This window comes from Trematomus bernacchii, unplaced genomic scaffold, assembly GCF_902827165.1.
Source record: "Trematomus bernacchii unplaced genomic scaffold, fTreBer1.1, whole genome shotgun sequence".
Taxonomy (NCBI): domain Eukaryota; kingdom Metazoa; phylum Chordata; class Actinopteri; order Perciformes; family Nototheniidae; genus Trematomus; species Trematomus bernacchii.
In genome coordinates this window covers 6,545,339-6,562,062 of record NW_022987910.1, presented here as the reverse complement: position 1 = coordinate 6,562,062, position 16,724 = coordinate 6,545,339, and the positions used below count along the sequence as shown (strand labels likewise).

The 16,724-nt window shown below is 41.4% G+C and overlaps 1 protein-coding gene across 2 annotated transcripts; it reads left to right on the top strand.

Moving 5' to 3' along the window:
* The first annotated feature begins 1,048 nt into the window (after positions 1-1,048).
* On the top strand, positions 1,049-12,635 carry igsf10 (immunoglobulin superfamily, member 10). Of its 2 annotated transcripts, XM_034115205.1 has the most exons (11): positions 1,049-1,251; positions 2,408-2,537; positions 2,790-3,180; positions 3,609-4,379; positions 4,573-5,658; positions 5,710-5,873; positions 5,928-6,462; positions 6,588-8,186; positions 8,381-9,278; positions 9,796-10,162; positions 10,243-12,635. In XM_034115205.1, exons 1-11 carry the CDS (start codon positions 1,049-1,051, stop codon positions 11,770-11,772), a joined length of 7,674 nt encoding a protein of 2,557 aa, XP_033971096.1. In that variant the 3' UTR covers positions 11,773-12,635. The 2 variants fall into 2 exon arrangements, with proteins under 2 accessions (XP_033971096.1, XP_033971095.1); XM_034115204.1 differs by having other exon boundaries at positions 4,573-6,462.
* The last annotated feature ends 4,089 nt before the right edge of the window (positions 12,636-16,724 follow it).

Sequence of the window (16,724 nt, the reverse complement as noted above, 5' to 3'; positions counted from 1 at the left end):
TTTATAGGTTCCATTTGGTGTGAGAGAAGAAAGTAAAACGCTTATTAAACTAATCTGGAACACATTTGGACATCGTGACTGAATGGTTCTTTCATTTGAGAAAAAATAGTTTGTCATTTTTTAGGCACTATATAGGCCTACTGACACATCTCCATATGTGATCACTTATTACTAGAGCCAAGATCATGTATACATTATTTCAGGATCTACTGTTTATGTTATGAATCCCATCCGTAAAGCATTTATCTTCTAAAATACGCTTCTGTTGCTACTATTTCTTAAATGTTATCACGTTAATCATATTACTGTTTTGACTGTAGCCTACTTAATACTCGTATCCCGATAAATGTGTTAGAGGAAGTTTTAAAAGTATAACACATGCGTGGCATTTGCAGCAGCCCACTTCTCTGAGTATTTCATGGTCGCATTTACTCTAGGATTACATTTCAGCAGATTACAGGGGGGCGGAGGAGACCAACGTGTGCGCTAAACTGCAGGCGCTCACAGAAATTACTCCCGTCCCACTGCACCTCAGACACAGTGGACTCATCTGAGGATCATACTGGAGAACTACTGAAACGGAATATTTACCATTTACTATTTCATTTGGATTGTTTGCATTATAAGTGCAGCAGCAACTTTTCAACTGCGGAAAAGGAAATCGTAGGTAAGTATTTTTCCCCTGTATTGTCTGCTAGTAATTACAATTAGACTAGAGAGAAAATATTTCTCATTTTTGCAGGAATTTATTATGTTTGACTTTATCAACATAATGACTTTGTGCCATGTGCGTATAATAATGAGATATGAATATGCACATCATTCATAAAATACGAACTTTAATTATGGAGTGATGGAAATGTAGAGAAAACTATCTAAAAAACGTTTCCCAGTTTATTTATTTTGATCTATCTATGTTTGTTTGTTATTTACATTTGGGGATACGCTACAACACTGTGCATCTCTCTCCAGGTGGTGGTTTGATTAATGTTTAAGGACACAGTCTAGTCCCCTTGTCCGTGCAGCTGAAGCCTCCTCTCCGTGCACAATGCGCGTGTGTGGCTGCAGCGCTCCGAACCTGCGGAGGTTTCTGCTGAGGGCTCTGTTGTTCTTGGCTGCTGTGTTGCCGACGAGCGGGGACTGCCCCAAATCATGCGCCTGCAACGTTCCCACTGAAGTGCACTGCACCTTCAGATACCTGACCGCAATACCTGACCACATCCAGCCAGCTGTGGAAAGAATTAACCTCGGGTGAGCTTTCGTTTTCTTTGCAGCTTTTAACAGATTGGAGAAATGCAGATTGCCTACTCTGGGGAAGGACTGATTTTGATGTATGTTTTTAAACTACAGACTGTGTAAGCACAAAGGAACTAGTGTTAGCTACTGCCTTTAGAATTAACTTTTAACAAAAGTGTAGTCTAATGCAAATTTCACCACTAGGCTACTAACAGTTTCTAACAGCTTCTCATGACTATATCCTCAGCTTCTGGAAATTGTTACAGCTAAATGGCCCACTTCCTGTAGCCAAGGAATAGCTGCCCTGTTCTGTGGCCCATTAGCAAACCTTCTATTAGCTGGCCTGCCAACAAAATGTTTACCCCGGTTGTCTTACAGATACAAAAATATATTTTAAATGGCCTTACCTGCAAGTTTGTGCTTTATTCCTTTCTCTTTTCACCTGTCAGGGAGGAAAACACTTGCAACATTTTAATTTGCACATCACCTGTAGTGACCTTTCATAATTGTAATACAAATCAATAGCTTGCACACTGCAGGGCTCCATTGTTCACTCCAATGTTTATTTCAAGGTGATGTTCCTAACGTTAAACTTGAGGAAAGGTTCAATCAGCCATTTCAACAAAACACCTGTGAGGAAGTGTAGGACCTGTAACTAAAGTATCTCCATGCTTTGGTTAAAGGTTTTCTTGGAAAATATATGTTTAAAAGTACATATCAATTATTTTCCTGCAGAAGATATTTGAACTATTACCAGTACCTTTATGATTATAAATTGGATGATAGTTAGAATGAAAAACAATAAATAATAGTTAATATAAAACAGGGAGTGATAACAGAACTATTTTTAATTGATAATATTACAAACTGGAATCAGTAATTAGTATAAAGCCCATCACTGATTACCAATGTCAATGGTAAAAGTAATAAATAAACCCACAGTTATTTCTCTGATTATCCCTGTATGTGCATCTACAGATGGTTTAATTGATGAATCCCATACTGAGCAGCACAGCTTAAACTCAGAAATGTTTCTTGTCAAAACATGCATTATGGTGACATAATCAGTAATGTACAAGCATAGCTCTCTCATCATTAACACGTAAAGTAAATAGTATGTGGTTCATTTGAGGTGATAAATTGAAGTCTGTCTTTGATTTTCTGTTTTTAGGTACAACAGTATAACTGTCTTAAGGGAAAATGATCTTTCAGGACTTGGAAACTTAGAGTTGTTGATGCTGCATAGCAACACTATCCACAGTATTGATGACAGAGCCTTCCAAGACCTCAAGTCCTTACAGGTAAACTCATGTGTTTTTCAGTCCTTTGAGCACACATAATCCTGTCTTGTAATATTGAATTACAAGTTTTCTGTACCATCAAATAAATGTTGTCTGAAGCCACAAAACATATTTGATAACACAGCTTATAACGTTTCACGTAGTTTTATTATTTATGTACACAAACTATAGTTTGTTGCATGTTGCATTTATGAATGACAATAAAGAAAACTGTATAATAGTCAACACTCTTTTTCAATCATGGGTCCACAGGTCCTGAAGGTGTCCTTTAATAAAGTAAAGGAGATCAGGAAAGAGACGTTCAAAGGTCTAGACAGTTTGCTGAGACTCCACATTGACCACAACCACATTGAATTCATCAGCCCAGAGGCCTTCTACGGCCTAACCAGACTACAGTTGGTCCATCTAGAGGGTAACCACCTCCAGCAACTCCACCCAGACACATTCATCACACTGAGAAACAGCCAGGTGTTCAAGATATCCTCCATGAGAAACATCCACCTGTCGGATAACCTCCTCACTACTCTGCCTGAGGGTATCTTCTCAGGCTGCAGCCAGTTAGAGAACCTCTTCCTTCATGGCAACCCATGGACATGTGATTGCCGTATGAAGTGGTTCTCAGTCTGGGTACAAAGGAACACAGGTGAGGAATAAGTGTTTGCTTTATAAAGCAGAGATGTACGAGCACCCCCTCTTTCTTTAGTGAACCATTTTCCCATTCATACATGCAAAATAAAACTTGATCTAAACCTTTTTGAAGCTACATTTTCTAGCAGCTTTGATAAGACACATCTGGTAACAAGTAGCACTTTAATGTTATTCTACTGAGACAAAAATTGGTATGTTTTTCTCTTACTATAAATGGTAATAGTGCATGGTATTGTATCCAAAGCACGAAAGGCATTTCTAAGAAAATGAAACACTTAAATCTTATATCTAAAATAATAATTGTCTTTTTCGGGTTCACAAGTTTTCGTTTTGGTTTAGTTGGCCCATAATTTGGAAAATTGCAAATGTTATTTTCTTACATGCCAGTAACTAAACACTACAACTCGAATTAAATGTTTCCAGGTGTGCTGAAATGCAAGCGAGACAGGAGATATCCCAGAGGCCAGCTGTGTCCTGTTTGTGAAAGTCCTGCCCCTTACCACAACAGGCCTCTATCTCTTCTCCCTGGTGATGCCTTCACTTGTACCAAACCATGGATCCAACCCCATCTAAAGAAGAAAAACATCAGCCTGGATGAAGGAGACTATACTCCAGTTTCCCCCAAGGACTTCATTGCCCCATTAGGCTCCATACAACTGAAGCTGACTGACCAGTTACACAGTGATGCCAGTTTGTCCTGCACTGTCCAGATGCCCTCTGCTTTGGAGAACCTGACACAAACCTTAGAGGAGGGGGAGGGGAACAATGCCACCATGCTTACTGCGAGCATAAGTACATATTTGGTGTGTATCATTGACCATGAACACATACAGCAGCTGTGGCAGATGCTGGCCACCTACAGTGACTCTCCCCTAAGACTGGAGAGAGGCTTAATGCTGACGAGAAGCCCAGAAATGGTGTACAGGTATAGTCAGATGAAGAAAACAAATGAGGGAGAGGAAGGAATTTATACAAACATTGAGGCTGAGATTAAAGCCTCACCTGCATGGTTGCTGCAGGGAGAGGTGAGCTTCCAGCTGGACCGCACTACTACCACCTTCTCTACTCTGCACATTAAGTACGAGTCTGTGGTCAACCTACGTGTGGAAAACACATCACCTAAGAGGGACCGATATTCCTGGACCATGATCAAGCGAGACAATAAAACACAGACTGAACACACTGTACTTACAGGTAAGACTTTCATGCTAAATAAATTAGCTTTTGTTGATATGACCTTCAATTGCATCTATAATGAAACTGTTACTGATGCATACCAATCTACTGAGCATTTCAACAAAATAACTCCAAAAAGAAAATGTGTTATATTAAATATGCTAAGGTGATATAGTTGTCCTTTTAAAACATTTATTTGATTTTGATGTAGGTGGTGTGGTGCAATTGAGCTGTCAAATCCAGGGTGAGCCAAAGCCTTTGTTGGAGTGGATTTTACCAGATGGAAGTAAGGTCAGAGCTCCTTTCTCCAGTGATGACAGGAGGATCATAATCACTGCTGAGGGGAAGCTCACTCTACGGGGTGCAGATGCTTCAGACACTGGCCTTTACCGGTGCATCACCACAAACTACCTGGATGCAGATGTCCTTGTTTTTCGAGTGACAGTTCTGTCCCCCTTTGTGGAAGAATCTGATGTTAACGGTGTCCAACTCTCACAGCCACTTGGTGAAAATCTGTTTTTTGACTGTAGCTCCTCGGGAAGTCCTGAGGCGTCGGTCCAATGGATACTCCCTGACCACTCAGTAGTGGGCAGTTCTCATGGGAACAGAAAAGTGTATGATAATGGAACCTTGCTGGTTAATGGTCTCACAGCAAGGGACAGTGGATTTTACAGATGTTTAGTTTCAAATCACCTCGGATTTGATTTGCTCGTGTCTCAGGTGACAGTGACTGGAGAAACATCTGAAAGGGTGACAGTTTTGGACAGTGAAGGATCCGGGCTGGAAATGGAGGACAAGGTTTACCTTAGCCTAACTGAAAACACAGACACTCTCAATGAGATCCCCTCCTCCAGTCCCTCGAACGGAACAAGTCAGGAATCCAGAACCATTACCTCAGATCGGCCTTACCCCAGACTCAGGTCACAGGTTAGGGTAGGTGCTGGAGGTAGACTCGGAAAGAAAAGGAAGGGCCCAGTCAGCAACAGACGCATCTGGAGTAATAGGGTGTTTGATAAATCTTCCAGGAAAGTGGATGCGCAGAAATTTGCTGAATTTATGAAAAAGGCTCAAGATGGTTTGCGAATAAAGGCTGGCGCAGAGGAAGAGGGGATACAATATGATCACTTGAATACCATCCTATCTGGTGATGGTGAAATTGGCTCTGGTGAGGGTCATAGTGAAAATAATCTGCCAAGAATAGTCAAAGCAACCACAGAAAATCCACAAAAGGGTATGATGATTGGACAAGAGAACAGGCTTCCTGAAACTATAACAACTACTCATGCAGGTCAAGATAGTAAGGAAGCAACAATGGAGGCACATCAAACATTTGGCACGGAAACCACAGTCAACAATCCTATCGATTCAAGTCACGTGACAGAAAACACAAACACACTTACAACAGAATCCTATATGCAGTCAGATTCGACACCAATAAAGTCCACATTTACACACAATCCATCAGGAAAGAGGGACACACAGAGTGACGCAGCAACACCACATAGCACAATTGTACTCAACACAGGGCTTTCAAGTTTTGATGACACCACAGATTTTTATACTAAGGAAAGTACTTCCAAGCCAGGCTCAAACAGGCACCCTGTCACACTCCAACTTACTGTGACTGACACGTCACAAGAAACACAGCTCCAGTTCTCAGGAGCACAACCTGCAGAGTCAGAGACGTCAACTGGGACGTCGCTTTCATTTACCACAGACCCTCATGTTACTCCCATGATGGATGGTCCAGGACCATTGGAGCTCATTGTTCACACATCTACAGACCCAGAAAGCCAGACAACATTCACAGCCGTCAGCACAACAGAGAGACATCAAGATGAGATAACCTTCCACACTACCCAAACCATCAAATCCCCCCACTTGCCGCCCGGATCAACTATCATCTCCCGTCAGCAAATTCAAATCATCCCAAACAAGAACAGCAGAGGTGGGGGGCGCAGGAGAACCTTTCATGGCCGCCGGAGGATCATTAAACCCAATAGGATCACTGACATACAGTCCTTCATCAATAAAGTGAAACAACCCTCAGTAAAGAAGGAAGGGAATTCCACAGTGCCATATAGAATTGAACTGACCACAGGTGAGGAACCTTGTTTTGTGAATTGTCATCATTCACTTTATGCTTTTTTCTTTAGTGTATACTTCTTGAGCTGATCTTTTGTATATATTTCTTGTCTTTTCATGTTTTCTTCATTTTGCCCTCAGCGTGTGACTGGAATGAAGACAAAAAGAAGACCGAAACCACTGATTTGCAGATGGTTACACCAACAGCTCCATCTGATTCATCTTTACACAGGACAGAGAGACCTTCCTCTGCAGCTTCTACCACAAACTATTACATTACTTCAAATTCTCCATTCACCCACACTGAGTCTAAGTCAGAAGTTTCTAGTGGTTACATAACCTCTGCTGATGCCCCTGAGTTTGACCCTACAATAGATCCATTTTTTACCACAAATGAGGAAGAGTCCATCTCCAGCACAACCACTACTACAATCGCCTCAAATGTTATCCGTGGAAGAATTCCATGGAACAGGCTGTTTGGAGGCAGAGAGAGGGAAAATATACATGGCAGGCTTAAGAAGCCACTTAACACCCAAAAAAACATAACTACAGTTGACACTACAACAGTGACGCCAACCACGACCCCTGCAGCTCTGCCGACCACTACTGCAAACTTCCTATCAGACCCTGAGACTGAGTCCCCATCCAGACACGCAGAAGGCAAAAAGGGCTCATTAGACGATGACTATGGAGATTTATCCTCTGCAGTCTTTGAATTAACAACACTGCAACCTAGCTTTCACCATCTAACCACTCCCAGCCCATACTATACCTCCAAGTCTGCCACCACTGCTGAAACACCACCTAAATCACAGACTCTACCTTCCCCCTCTCCTGTCAAACCACCTTTAATTAAAAATACTGATGAAGACTTATCATCTGGGTCTGGGGGACTTCCTGATAATTTGTTTGTATTCAGACAGACGCCTGGTGGGACAAGAAGACAAAAAGGTCGTAGAAGGAGGCCCTTCAGGGGCAGGAGGCCCTTCAAGAAACCTGCAATCACTCAATTAAACCCTACTAGCACAACTGAGGCTTTAATTACAACTTTGGAAACTACAATGGAGACAACCACACTGCCACAACATACTTTTTCACCTTACAACCCCCTTTATACACCATCTAGGAAAGAGGACAGCACTCCAGTAGTTATTTCTGCTGACCAAACATCAAAGGAGGAGACTGACTTATATGAGGAATTTGATTGGAGCACATCTAGCAGTTTACCTGCCTTTACTACAACCAAGACACCCTTGATCCCTTCAACTGCATTAACCCCTACCACCTCATTCATGCCAATTACCACAAAAAAATTGCCCTACACAACCGCTCGGACCGAAGTGCAGAGAACACCAATACAGAGTAACACTGGTCACGCCACTCTTAGACCACCAGTGAGGAAAATAAGACCAACTGTGCTGAGTAGTGGTGCCAGTGACATTGCCGATAAAGAACTTGACGCAATGACCATCCTGACAGATGAACAGGGACCATACAACAACAAAGGCCCACACTATGACATCTCGAGTGCTCATGATCGTGTCACTGGCAATGAAGCTACACGTGCCAATACTGCTGGCTTTGAACCCACTACAAATATTATGACCAACAAACCTAAGATAGTTGGGGGCAATGCAGCTAGCTTCACCGTGTTATCCAACTCTGATGCTTTCCTGCCATGTGAGGCGGTTGGGAATCCTGAGCCAGCTATAACTTGGAAACGCTTCTCCTCAACCACAGGTACATATACAATTGAATTAATGGAAGGTGAAAACGTAATTTAAATCTATGTGAAAACAACAAAAAACGCTACATTTTGTGTGTTTTGAATTTGTATCTGTTTCATTAATGGTGCAACAATTTAAATTACATTTGTTTATGAAATGGTATGTTTTCATGTTGCTTAGAATAACACATTGTTCTCTCTTCTTCAGGAAACATCGTTACTGTTAAGGGGAAGATGGGCAAGTTTGAGGTATTGAGCAATGGTACGCTGTTTATCCAGAATGCCAACATTAAGGATCGTGGCCAGTACATCTGTTTAGCTGAGAATGATTATGGATCAGATAAACTTTTTGTTACCCTGTCTGTGGTGGCCTACCCCTCACGCATCCTGGAGCCAAAAATACGTGAGATAAAGTCTCATGCAGGAAACACGGTTGAAATGAAATGTAGAGCAGAGGGTCGCCCCCTACCCATGTTGTCCTGGATCTTGGCCAACCGAACCCAGGTCAAAGGTCAAAACACAGAGAAGGGAAGGGTATCAGTGTCTGCTGACGGGACTCTGGTCATTGAGGAGGTGTCTGTTTATGACAGAGGTCATTATAAATGTATTGCCAGTAACCCAGCTGGGGCTGATACTGCTACAGTCCGTCTGCAGGTGGTGGCATCTCCCCCAGGTATTGTGGAGGAGAAACGGCAGCAGGTAAAAGTAGGTGTAAACCAACATTTGTGGCTACCATGTACTGGTCAAGGCAGCCCTCAACCTGCTATCCACTGGGTCCTCAATGATGGCTCCATGGTACAATCTAACAGACCTGCCACAAGGATATCAGTGTATGGAAATGGAACCCTACACATCAAGGATGTGACTCCAAAAGACAGTGGCAAGTTTGAATGTATTGCTACCAGCTCTACCGGCTCAGAGAGGAGGGTTGTGACCCTGACAGTAGAGAGGCAAGAGTCTGCACCTCAAATAGTGGAGACATCCCAGCGTGTGACAGTGTTGTTCTTTGAGGACCAGCTGAGACTGAACTGTTCAGCTACAGGAGACCCCAAACCCCAAATCCTATGGAGACTGCCTTCTAAAGCTATAGTGGACCAGTGGCACAGGTAAAAGAAAAATCCTCGATCAGTGGCAGTAAAGCACAGAAAAATAGCATTTACAGCAAACTTATAACTAAAAGCTAAAAGAGACATAACTAACATTTTGGATCCATAATTTCAAAACAGGCTTATTGTTTTTGGATATACTTCTGTGCTACAGGATTAAGTCATTATTCCATTTTGGTATTGACTCTTGGTTTATCCCCCCAATATAGAGAACAGATTTTATTTTGTTCTCATGGCTTTGTTAATTCTTTTTAGGTGGTAACAACAAACAGAGACATATTAAATCTTTGCAAGCATAATTCGTTTAAGTATAGCCAGGAATGAAAGTTTACTGATACTGTTCTGTAATACAAATGCCTCTTTTATTGCAGAAAAGATACCCACACTGTGACAAAAGTATGTGTAATTGTTGCTTGCCATGCACTGTGGTGAATGGTGCTTGCTTGTATTAAATTAGGTTTTATTCTTTCCTCCCCTCGTACTAAGTCTGTCTATTTTATGTCATTTGTTTTTTCAGGATGGGCAGTAGAATTCAGGTCCTGGATAATGGTACTCTTATTGTGACCGCTATAAGTGATAAAGATGCTGGAGACTATCTCTGTGTGGCGCGAAACAAGATTGGTGATGATCTCCATCTTATGAAGGTCAGTGTGTCAATGAAGGCAGCCAAGATAGAGCCGAAGCACTATGGAAAGAAGAAGGTACCCTTCGGTAACGACTTTAAGGTTGACTGTAAAGCATCAGGAGCACCAAAGCCAGAGATCTCCTGGGGTCTACCAGACGGTACAGTGGTCAACAGCGCTCTTCAATCTGATGCTAGCAGTGGACAAGCACGAGCACGGCGCTATACACTTTTTGACAATGGCACTCTCTACCTAAACCAGGTATGCAATTACATGTGATGTTACATCTTGATTAAAACAAATATCCAAAAGATTGACATCGCTTTGTTATGCTATTCCAGGTCAGTATGTCAGAAGAAGGGGACTACACATGCTATGCTGAGAACCAGGTGGGTAAGGATGAGATGCATTTACATATAACCGTGGTGACTGCTGCCCCAAGGATACGTTCAACTGGCCAGACATATGCAAGAGTGAAGCCTGGAGGGAACATCCGCTTTGACTGTGAAGCACTTGGGGAGCCCAAACCCAAAATCCTGTGGATGTTGCCCACCAACGATGTCATTGCAGCATCTAATGAACGCTACCTCATGCATGTCAATGGCTCGCTGGATATTAGGGATGTGAAGCTTATTGATGTTGGAGAGTATATCTGTATGGCTCGAAACCCTGCTGGAGAAAATAGAAAAGTCTACAAGCTTGATATGGAAGGAAATCCGCCAGTCATTAATGGCTACCGGCAGAACAGAACAGTAATCAAAGATGTCGCTGCCAAATACTCCAGGAAATTAATAGACTGTAACGCTGATGGCGATCCTATGCCTAGTATCACTTGGATTATGCCTGATAACATCTTTATAAAAGCACCATACTTTGGCAGCAGGATTAATGTCCACCATAATGGGACATTAGAGATTCGTAATGTGCGGCCAACTGATACAGCTGAGTTCATCTGCATGGCCAGGAATGATGGAGGAGAGGCAGTAATGGTGGTGCAGCTCGAGGTGAGCAGTATTCTCAGGAGGCCAATCTTCAAAAACCCTTTCAACGAACGTGTTGTGTCTCGCATTGGGAAAACCACAGTACTAAACTGTTCTGCTAGTGGGTACCCAATGCCAGAGATCAGTTGGACTTTGCCAAATGGAACGCGGTTGACTAGTGGCCATCCCCTAGTTAAAAATGGGACTTTAGTCATCTACAACCCTAGCAAAGAGAATGCGGGGAAGTACCGCTGTGGTGCAAAGAATTTCATGGGCTACATAGAGAAACTAATTATTTTGGATGTCGGACAGCCTTACATCCTTACAAGACCTAGAGGCGTAATACGCAGTGCTGCTGGAGAACCTCTTTTAATTCATTGTCTTTCTGATGGGAGTCCAAGACCCCACATTTACTGGACCATTCCTGGTGGCCACATTCTTACTCAGCCTCAAGTCTCTGGGCGCTTCCAGGTACTACAGAATGGTACTTTGATTGTTCAGGATACAACTATCCACGACCAAGGGAACTACATCTGCAGGGCGCGGAGCAGTGCTGGGGAGGCTGTGCTCACTGTTCCTGTTATCATCATCGCCTACCCTCCGCGGATCACAACAGGTCCACCGCCCAGTGTGAGGGGAGTGACCGGGACACCTATTCAGCTCAACTGTGCCGCCATTGGGATCCCCAAACCAGAGATAATCTGGGAGTTGCCCGATCATTCAGTTCTGTCAGCGGCAGACCAGGGTCGGCCCATGGGTAGCGAACTGCTCCACCCTCAGGGCACACTTATCATTCAGAGGCCCAAAGCCTCAGACTCTGGCACATACAAGTGCCAGGCCAAGAACCACCTGGGTACAGACTCAAAGGTCACATATGTGCGAATATTGTGAGAAAAAGACAATACCAATGGAGGACTATGGCACGACCAAGAGTAAACATCAACAGACACTTGTCCGTGAGGAATGGTGCAACGTTTCACATGTGGATTAAAGATGATTAAGGCTTCTGGAACATTGTTAAAAAAGTGACTAATTTGGATCAAAACAATTAACAGAACAGAAACTAAGCAGAGATTTTATAGGGAAAAAAACATGCTTTTTGTGAAAAGCCAGCCTGGGCAGGGAAGTTGTTGTTTTAACTTTGGATCTGGGGATCTGGAAAACCATAGGTGGTTCTCATTTGGGGTGGTTCTCATGGGAGCAAAACAGGCAGTGAATGAGTCGAACTTAAAGTGATTTCTCTGACCAGGCATTGCTGGCTGCGCATGGGGATACTATTACAATACATACAGAGAGGGAGAAAAAAGTGTATAAGAGATTGATGGAAAGAAAGAATTATCCCAAGAGGCTTTTTATTCCCTTCAGATATTGGCCAGATGTCATTGTTGTCACAACACAGGATTTGTTGTTTAGCATCAAATGAAAAAGACAGGCAGAGTACTGTATATGGTAAAGCATCTTTCAAGAGCTATTCATACAATTTTACAGTGGAAGTAAACAGATTTGTTGAACAGGAGGCTTGTTTTACACTGGATACATATCTGCATGGACCTTTATAACACCTGATTTCTGTATTATACTTTTTGATGACAGGTTTAAGGCAGATTTATTATGTTTATTCACAGTGCAGTGTATTGGTCAAAAACACACTTTCCTATCAATGTATTGTGTTGTACACAAGAATATACAGTAATGTTATACATTATGCTCATTTGTAATAATACAGTATATGTACCTATTTGTAGTATCTACTTTAACAGTATGAGAGACAAAATAAAATTCTAAAGAAAACATGGTTCATGTCTTTTTTATGTTTTATTTAATGATTTGATAAACCAACATCCTTTTCAATAAAGCATGCATCATATGAAACATCACAGGTGCACAGAACTGGCTGTTAGTGCTTGTATGCTATTCACATTGCAGTTGTAATGAAGGTCATTAGGATAATCCAGTTGTTCTTCACCCTACAAGAAGAAGGTCATGGCTCTGGTAGCAGTAGAAACCTTCCATACACAAACACTTTTAACTCCCCAGCTGTTAAAATAGTTCTTCACCCAGCTCTTCAATCTGCAAGACCCACAGGGGAGTCTTTTAATTTTTATGACTAAGTGTTGATTTGACTACCCTCCTACAAATTAAAAAGAGAGATAATGGAAACGTTTGAGACAGAAAGGGGGAAAATGGATGTACTCCTTTTTTGAAACTTATATTTTGAGAAAAGATAGAAATACATTACATGCAGCACAACAACTAAAACAATGACATTTGGTGAGAGTGAGATGCTTTACTATATAGCAATGATCTAACTACTAAAGTCCTTTTTAAAGGCATTACATGAGACAAATGCACTCCTATGCCTTAAAGGAAACAACTGGAACCCATTTCTCAGTAAATTGCCCCAATTGGTAATCTCCTGTAATGATGCTCATTTAAATGACGCAATAACTTCCTTTTTGCAAAGCCTCATAAATCAAGAAAACAAGAGTGAAAACCAAACAAACAAACAAGATCATTAATAAATTCTGTCCCATAAAAAATCATCGGTTAAAATATAATTTTGCGTTTAAATCTATTTATTGTATCTGAATGTTGTCGAGATTTATATAAATATTCAATTAAATTCTATAAATAATCTTTTTATATTTGGTTGCGTGCCATATTGCACATGTTTCTGATGAAGGTTTGTTACAGTCTTTTGACGATGCTGGAGTATAAAGCACAGTTTTAATCATTAAACAGGAAGTAATTCCAGTCGCCAGTCTTAGGGTGTATATTTTCCAATAAATCAATTTTTGAGATTTTCTCCAAAGTTTGCAGCAGTGTGATATGGCCGAGACAGACATGGGGAGAGAATGAATTTTCTTCCATAAACTTAGGAATGTAGACTTACTTGCTCCATAATTTAAGAGAACACTGCTTTTATAAAGGAGATGTGTGACAACCACCCACAAATAACACTAATGTTTAATTACCACTATATTCTTTATGGCTCTTCAATCTGAAAGACAGTTCATTCTTCACACCATTCATCCTTTGTGGATGGTGAGTTTATTTGTTCAGTTCTGGTTTTGCAGTTCATGTTTGGATATGTCCACTGACTTGGATATTTATGAGGATTTGTACGTTTTCCCCATTTGCTCCTGTCCCCTTGGGTCTTTAAAGTAAAAGAGTTACAGTTCAACACATATTATTTAAAATATGGTTTTATAAGAGGCTGCTGAAAGGAATGGTGTTTTTTTTGTATGAAGGTCCCCTTTACCAGGTCAAATCAACTGTTCTCCTGAACCTAATTTCTGGTCTGGTCGCAGCTGTTAAAGTGAGACATGGTAATATTAAGAGCTGTACTACTACGACCCTTTCACAAGATGAATAAACAAAACCTGTTTTTACACCAGAGGTAGGTAAAACTGTGGCCACTCCTTGGCCACCTCGAAGATTGTCGAAAAACAGACGAAATCTGCACATGATCAAATGCCTTCTTGCTGCGAAGATTGTCCTCATTACCTCACAGTTCACTCTCCAAGGGACAGAGATCAAATTGAGCAATATTTCCTGGAGGCAGCTTGTTGATTTTCACATGTAATTGCCTATATTTTGCCAACTTAACTTTAGACCACCTTTACCTCCAAAACGTTTCTACTATTTGTCAAACTACAGGGAAAATGTAACAATAGATGCTTTGTTCAACCAGCAATTCCTGCCTGAGTACTCTCCATGTTTCCATCCAACAGCAAAGCTGTCCATCTCCACTCCAGGAACCAATGTGAGGCCACATCTGTATAGTCACTCAAGTCAGTGATTCTAGTCAAATATCTTCTAAATTTTTTTTGTGATTTTCATATATTTATTTATTTATTTATTTAATCTTATACATGTTATTCATTCAAGGCCCCTATTTCTCAGTTGGAATTGAATTAGTTCTCTATATGATACTTAACCGTCAAGATCAGGGGTCTCAAACTCAAGGCCCGGGGCCAAATCCGGCCCGCGACTTCATTTTATGTGGCCCCGCAAGAGCTTGCAAAGAATATAATACGTTTATTATACGGTTACATGCCACTTTACAGAAGCAGGTTGCCCATAAACTACATGTCTCACAATGCATCTCGTTTTGTGACATGGCACTGAAGAGACTTGCAATTATTTGCCCTGGACTTCTGTTTTCAGACGTAGTTAATTACTAAGTTATTATCCTATCCGATAATAATCCAATTCAGAGGCAATAATGTAATATAATACATTATTTTATATATATATTATTATATTATTTGAGTGCAACCTTTATGCGAATGTGGCCCGCAATGAAATTGAGTTTGACACCCCTGGTCAAGATTGATAGTGATATTGAAATGTAGGAATTCTACTTAAATTGAATGTGCAATGTATGTTTTCATATATCTGGTTTAGAGTAATGCCTGAATTAATTATGACAAACTGAGGAAGATTTAGAGTTATGTGAGAAAAGAGAAAAGTAACGATGAAGTCGGTAGACGAGAAAAACAAGAGAAGGGTGAGATGTATTTCTCTCTGTGGTAGGAATTCCATACTTAAAGTTGAACGCGAGCAGTCTGAACATGGAAACTGAGATCTCAAGGGAGGATGCCTGGGAGCTCAGCAGTCTGAGACAGTACCTCTCTGTAAGCTCAGAGAGTCTGTCTTATTATTTTTGATGCTGCAAACTTGGCAACTAGTAAAATCCTCCAGAAAATGAAGTGAAGCACTTACTTCATTTTTGCTGCAATCCAAGCCTGTGTCTGGGAAACTATTTTCAAATAACCTAAGTGGGTTTTCCGTTACACCCCGGGTCTTGCTGATGCACACACACATTTGCTTGTACAGTATATCGGCATCTCCTTTAGTACCTCTGGTGTTGTTGGAATTTCACACCAGCTTTTCAGAATCCACACACCCACCTTCTGGCCACAAGTAAGACAGATTCATCTTTGCACCTCTCTCCCAGGTAGGATGTGTCATGCTGTGATAGTGGTTCCAAGTTTCTCAAACCCTTTCCTCCCCAGAGAAGACGCTGTTTTACCGATAGCATAACACGTTGACTATAAGAAAGGTAAAGGAAAGTTTCAGGTGTAATTTGTCACCTTGAATGAGAGCCCTCAAGGTTGTTGTCTTCTTCACATATTCCCTGTTAGTGTCAAAAGTGAGCCTTAAGCCAGGTAAAGGAGCCAGGTATAAGGACAAAGGTGTGATCATAAATCAAACCAATTGTAACCATAAATTGTCCAAAGCTAACAGTAAGTGGATACGGCAACCATTAAATCTAAGAAGTGCCTAATAAATAAAATAACAAGAAAGGCACACAGGTTTTGTATGTTTATCCTAAAGCATGGGATACACTTTTTAATGGGACCACATCCCTCAGTTTCTGTCCTGAGGGCAGTGGAAGTACGTCAGTGGGGGTTGTGAGAAGTGATCGGGTGCAGATGTGGTCCTTTAGACCCCAGAGAGTAACCAGGTGGACTGCTGGAGCCCACTGCTGTATACCTAACCTTCCTCACTTCAGTCACACAAACACCAAACTAAAAACATCAAAGCTATTTTAAATGATTGAGTCTCAAAGGGGGGGAAAGCTTTTAAACAAGCCAGCTCACCCAATTAGGCTGCATCAACACCGTGGCACTGCTACTTTACAGCAGAGGCTGGAGTTTCAGTCTGACAGGTTTAGCTTTTCCACAATACAAAGTTCACTGATAAATTAGTAAAGCTAAGTGGGATGAGTCTTTTTTTTATTGAAGCTTGCACATCTTTACTGAAATGAGGGAACAATGTCGTACACTTCTCTCTTCCCCCAGCTGTGAGAATTAAGTCTTCTGTATTTCTACTGT

Excerpts from the sequence above, each read along its gene's own strand:
- igsf10 (XM_034115204.1), top strand. The coding sequence starts at position 1,049 with ATGCGCGTGTGTGGCTGCAGCGCTCCGAACCTGCGGAGGTTTCTGCTG. Across the intron at positions 2,538-2,789 it reads AAGACCTCAAGTCCTTACAG|GTCCTGAAGGTGTCCTTTAA; the intron begins GTAAACTCATGT and ends ATGGGTCCACAG. Across the intron at positions 6,463-6,587 it reads TAGAATTGAACTGACCACAG|CGTGTGACTGGAATGAAGAC; the intron begins GTGAGGAACCTT and ends TTTTGCCCTCAG.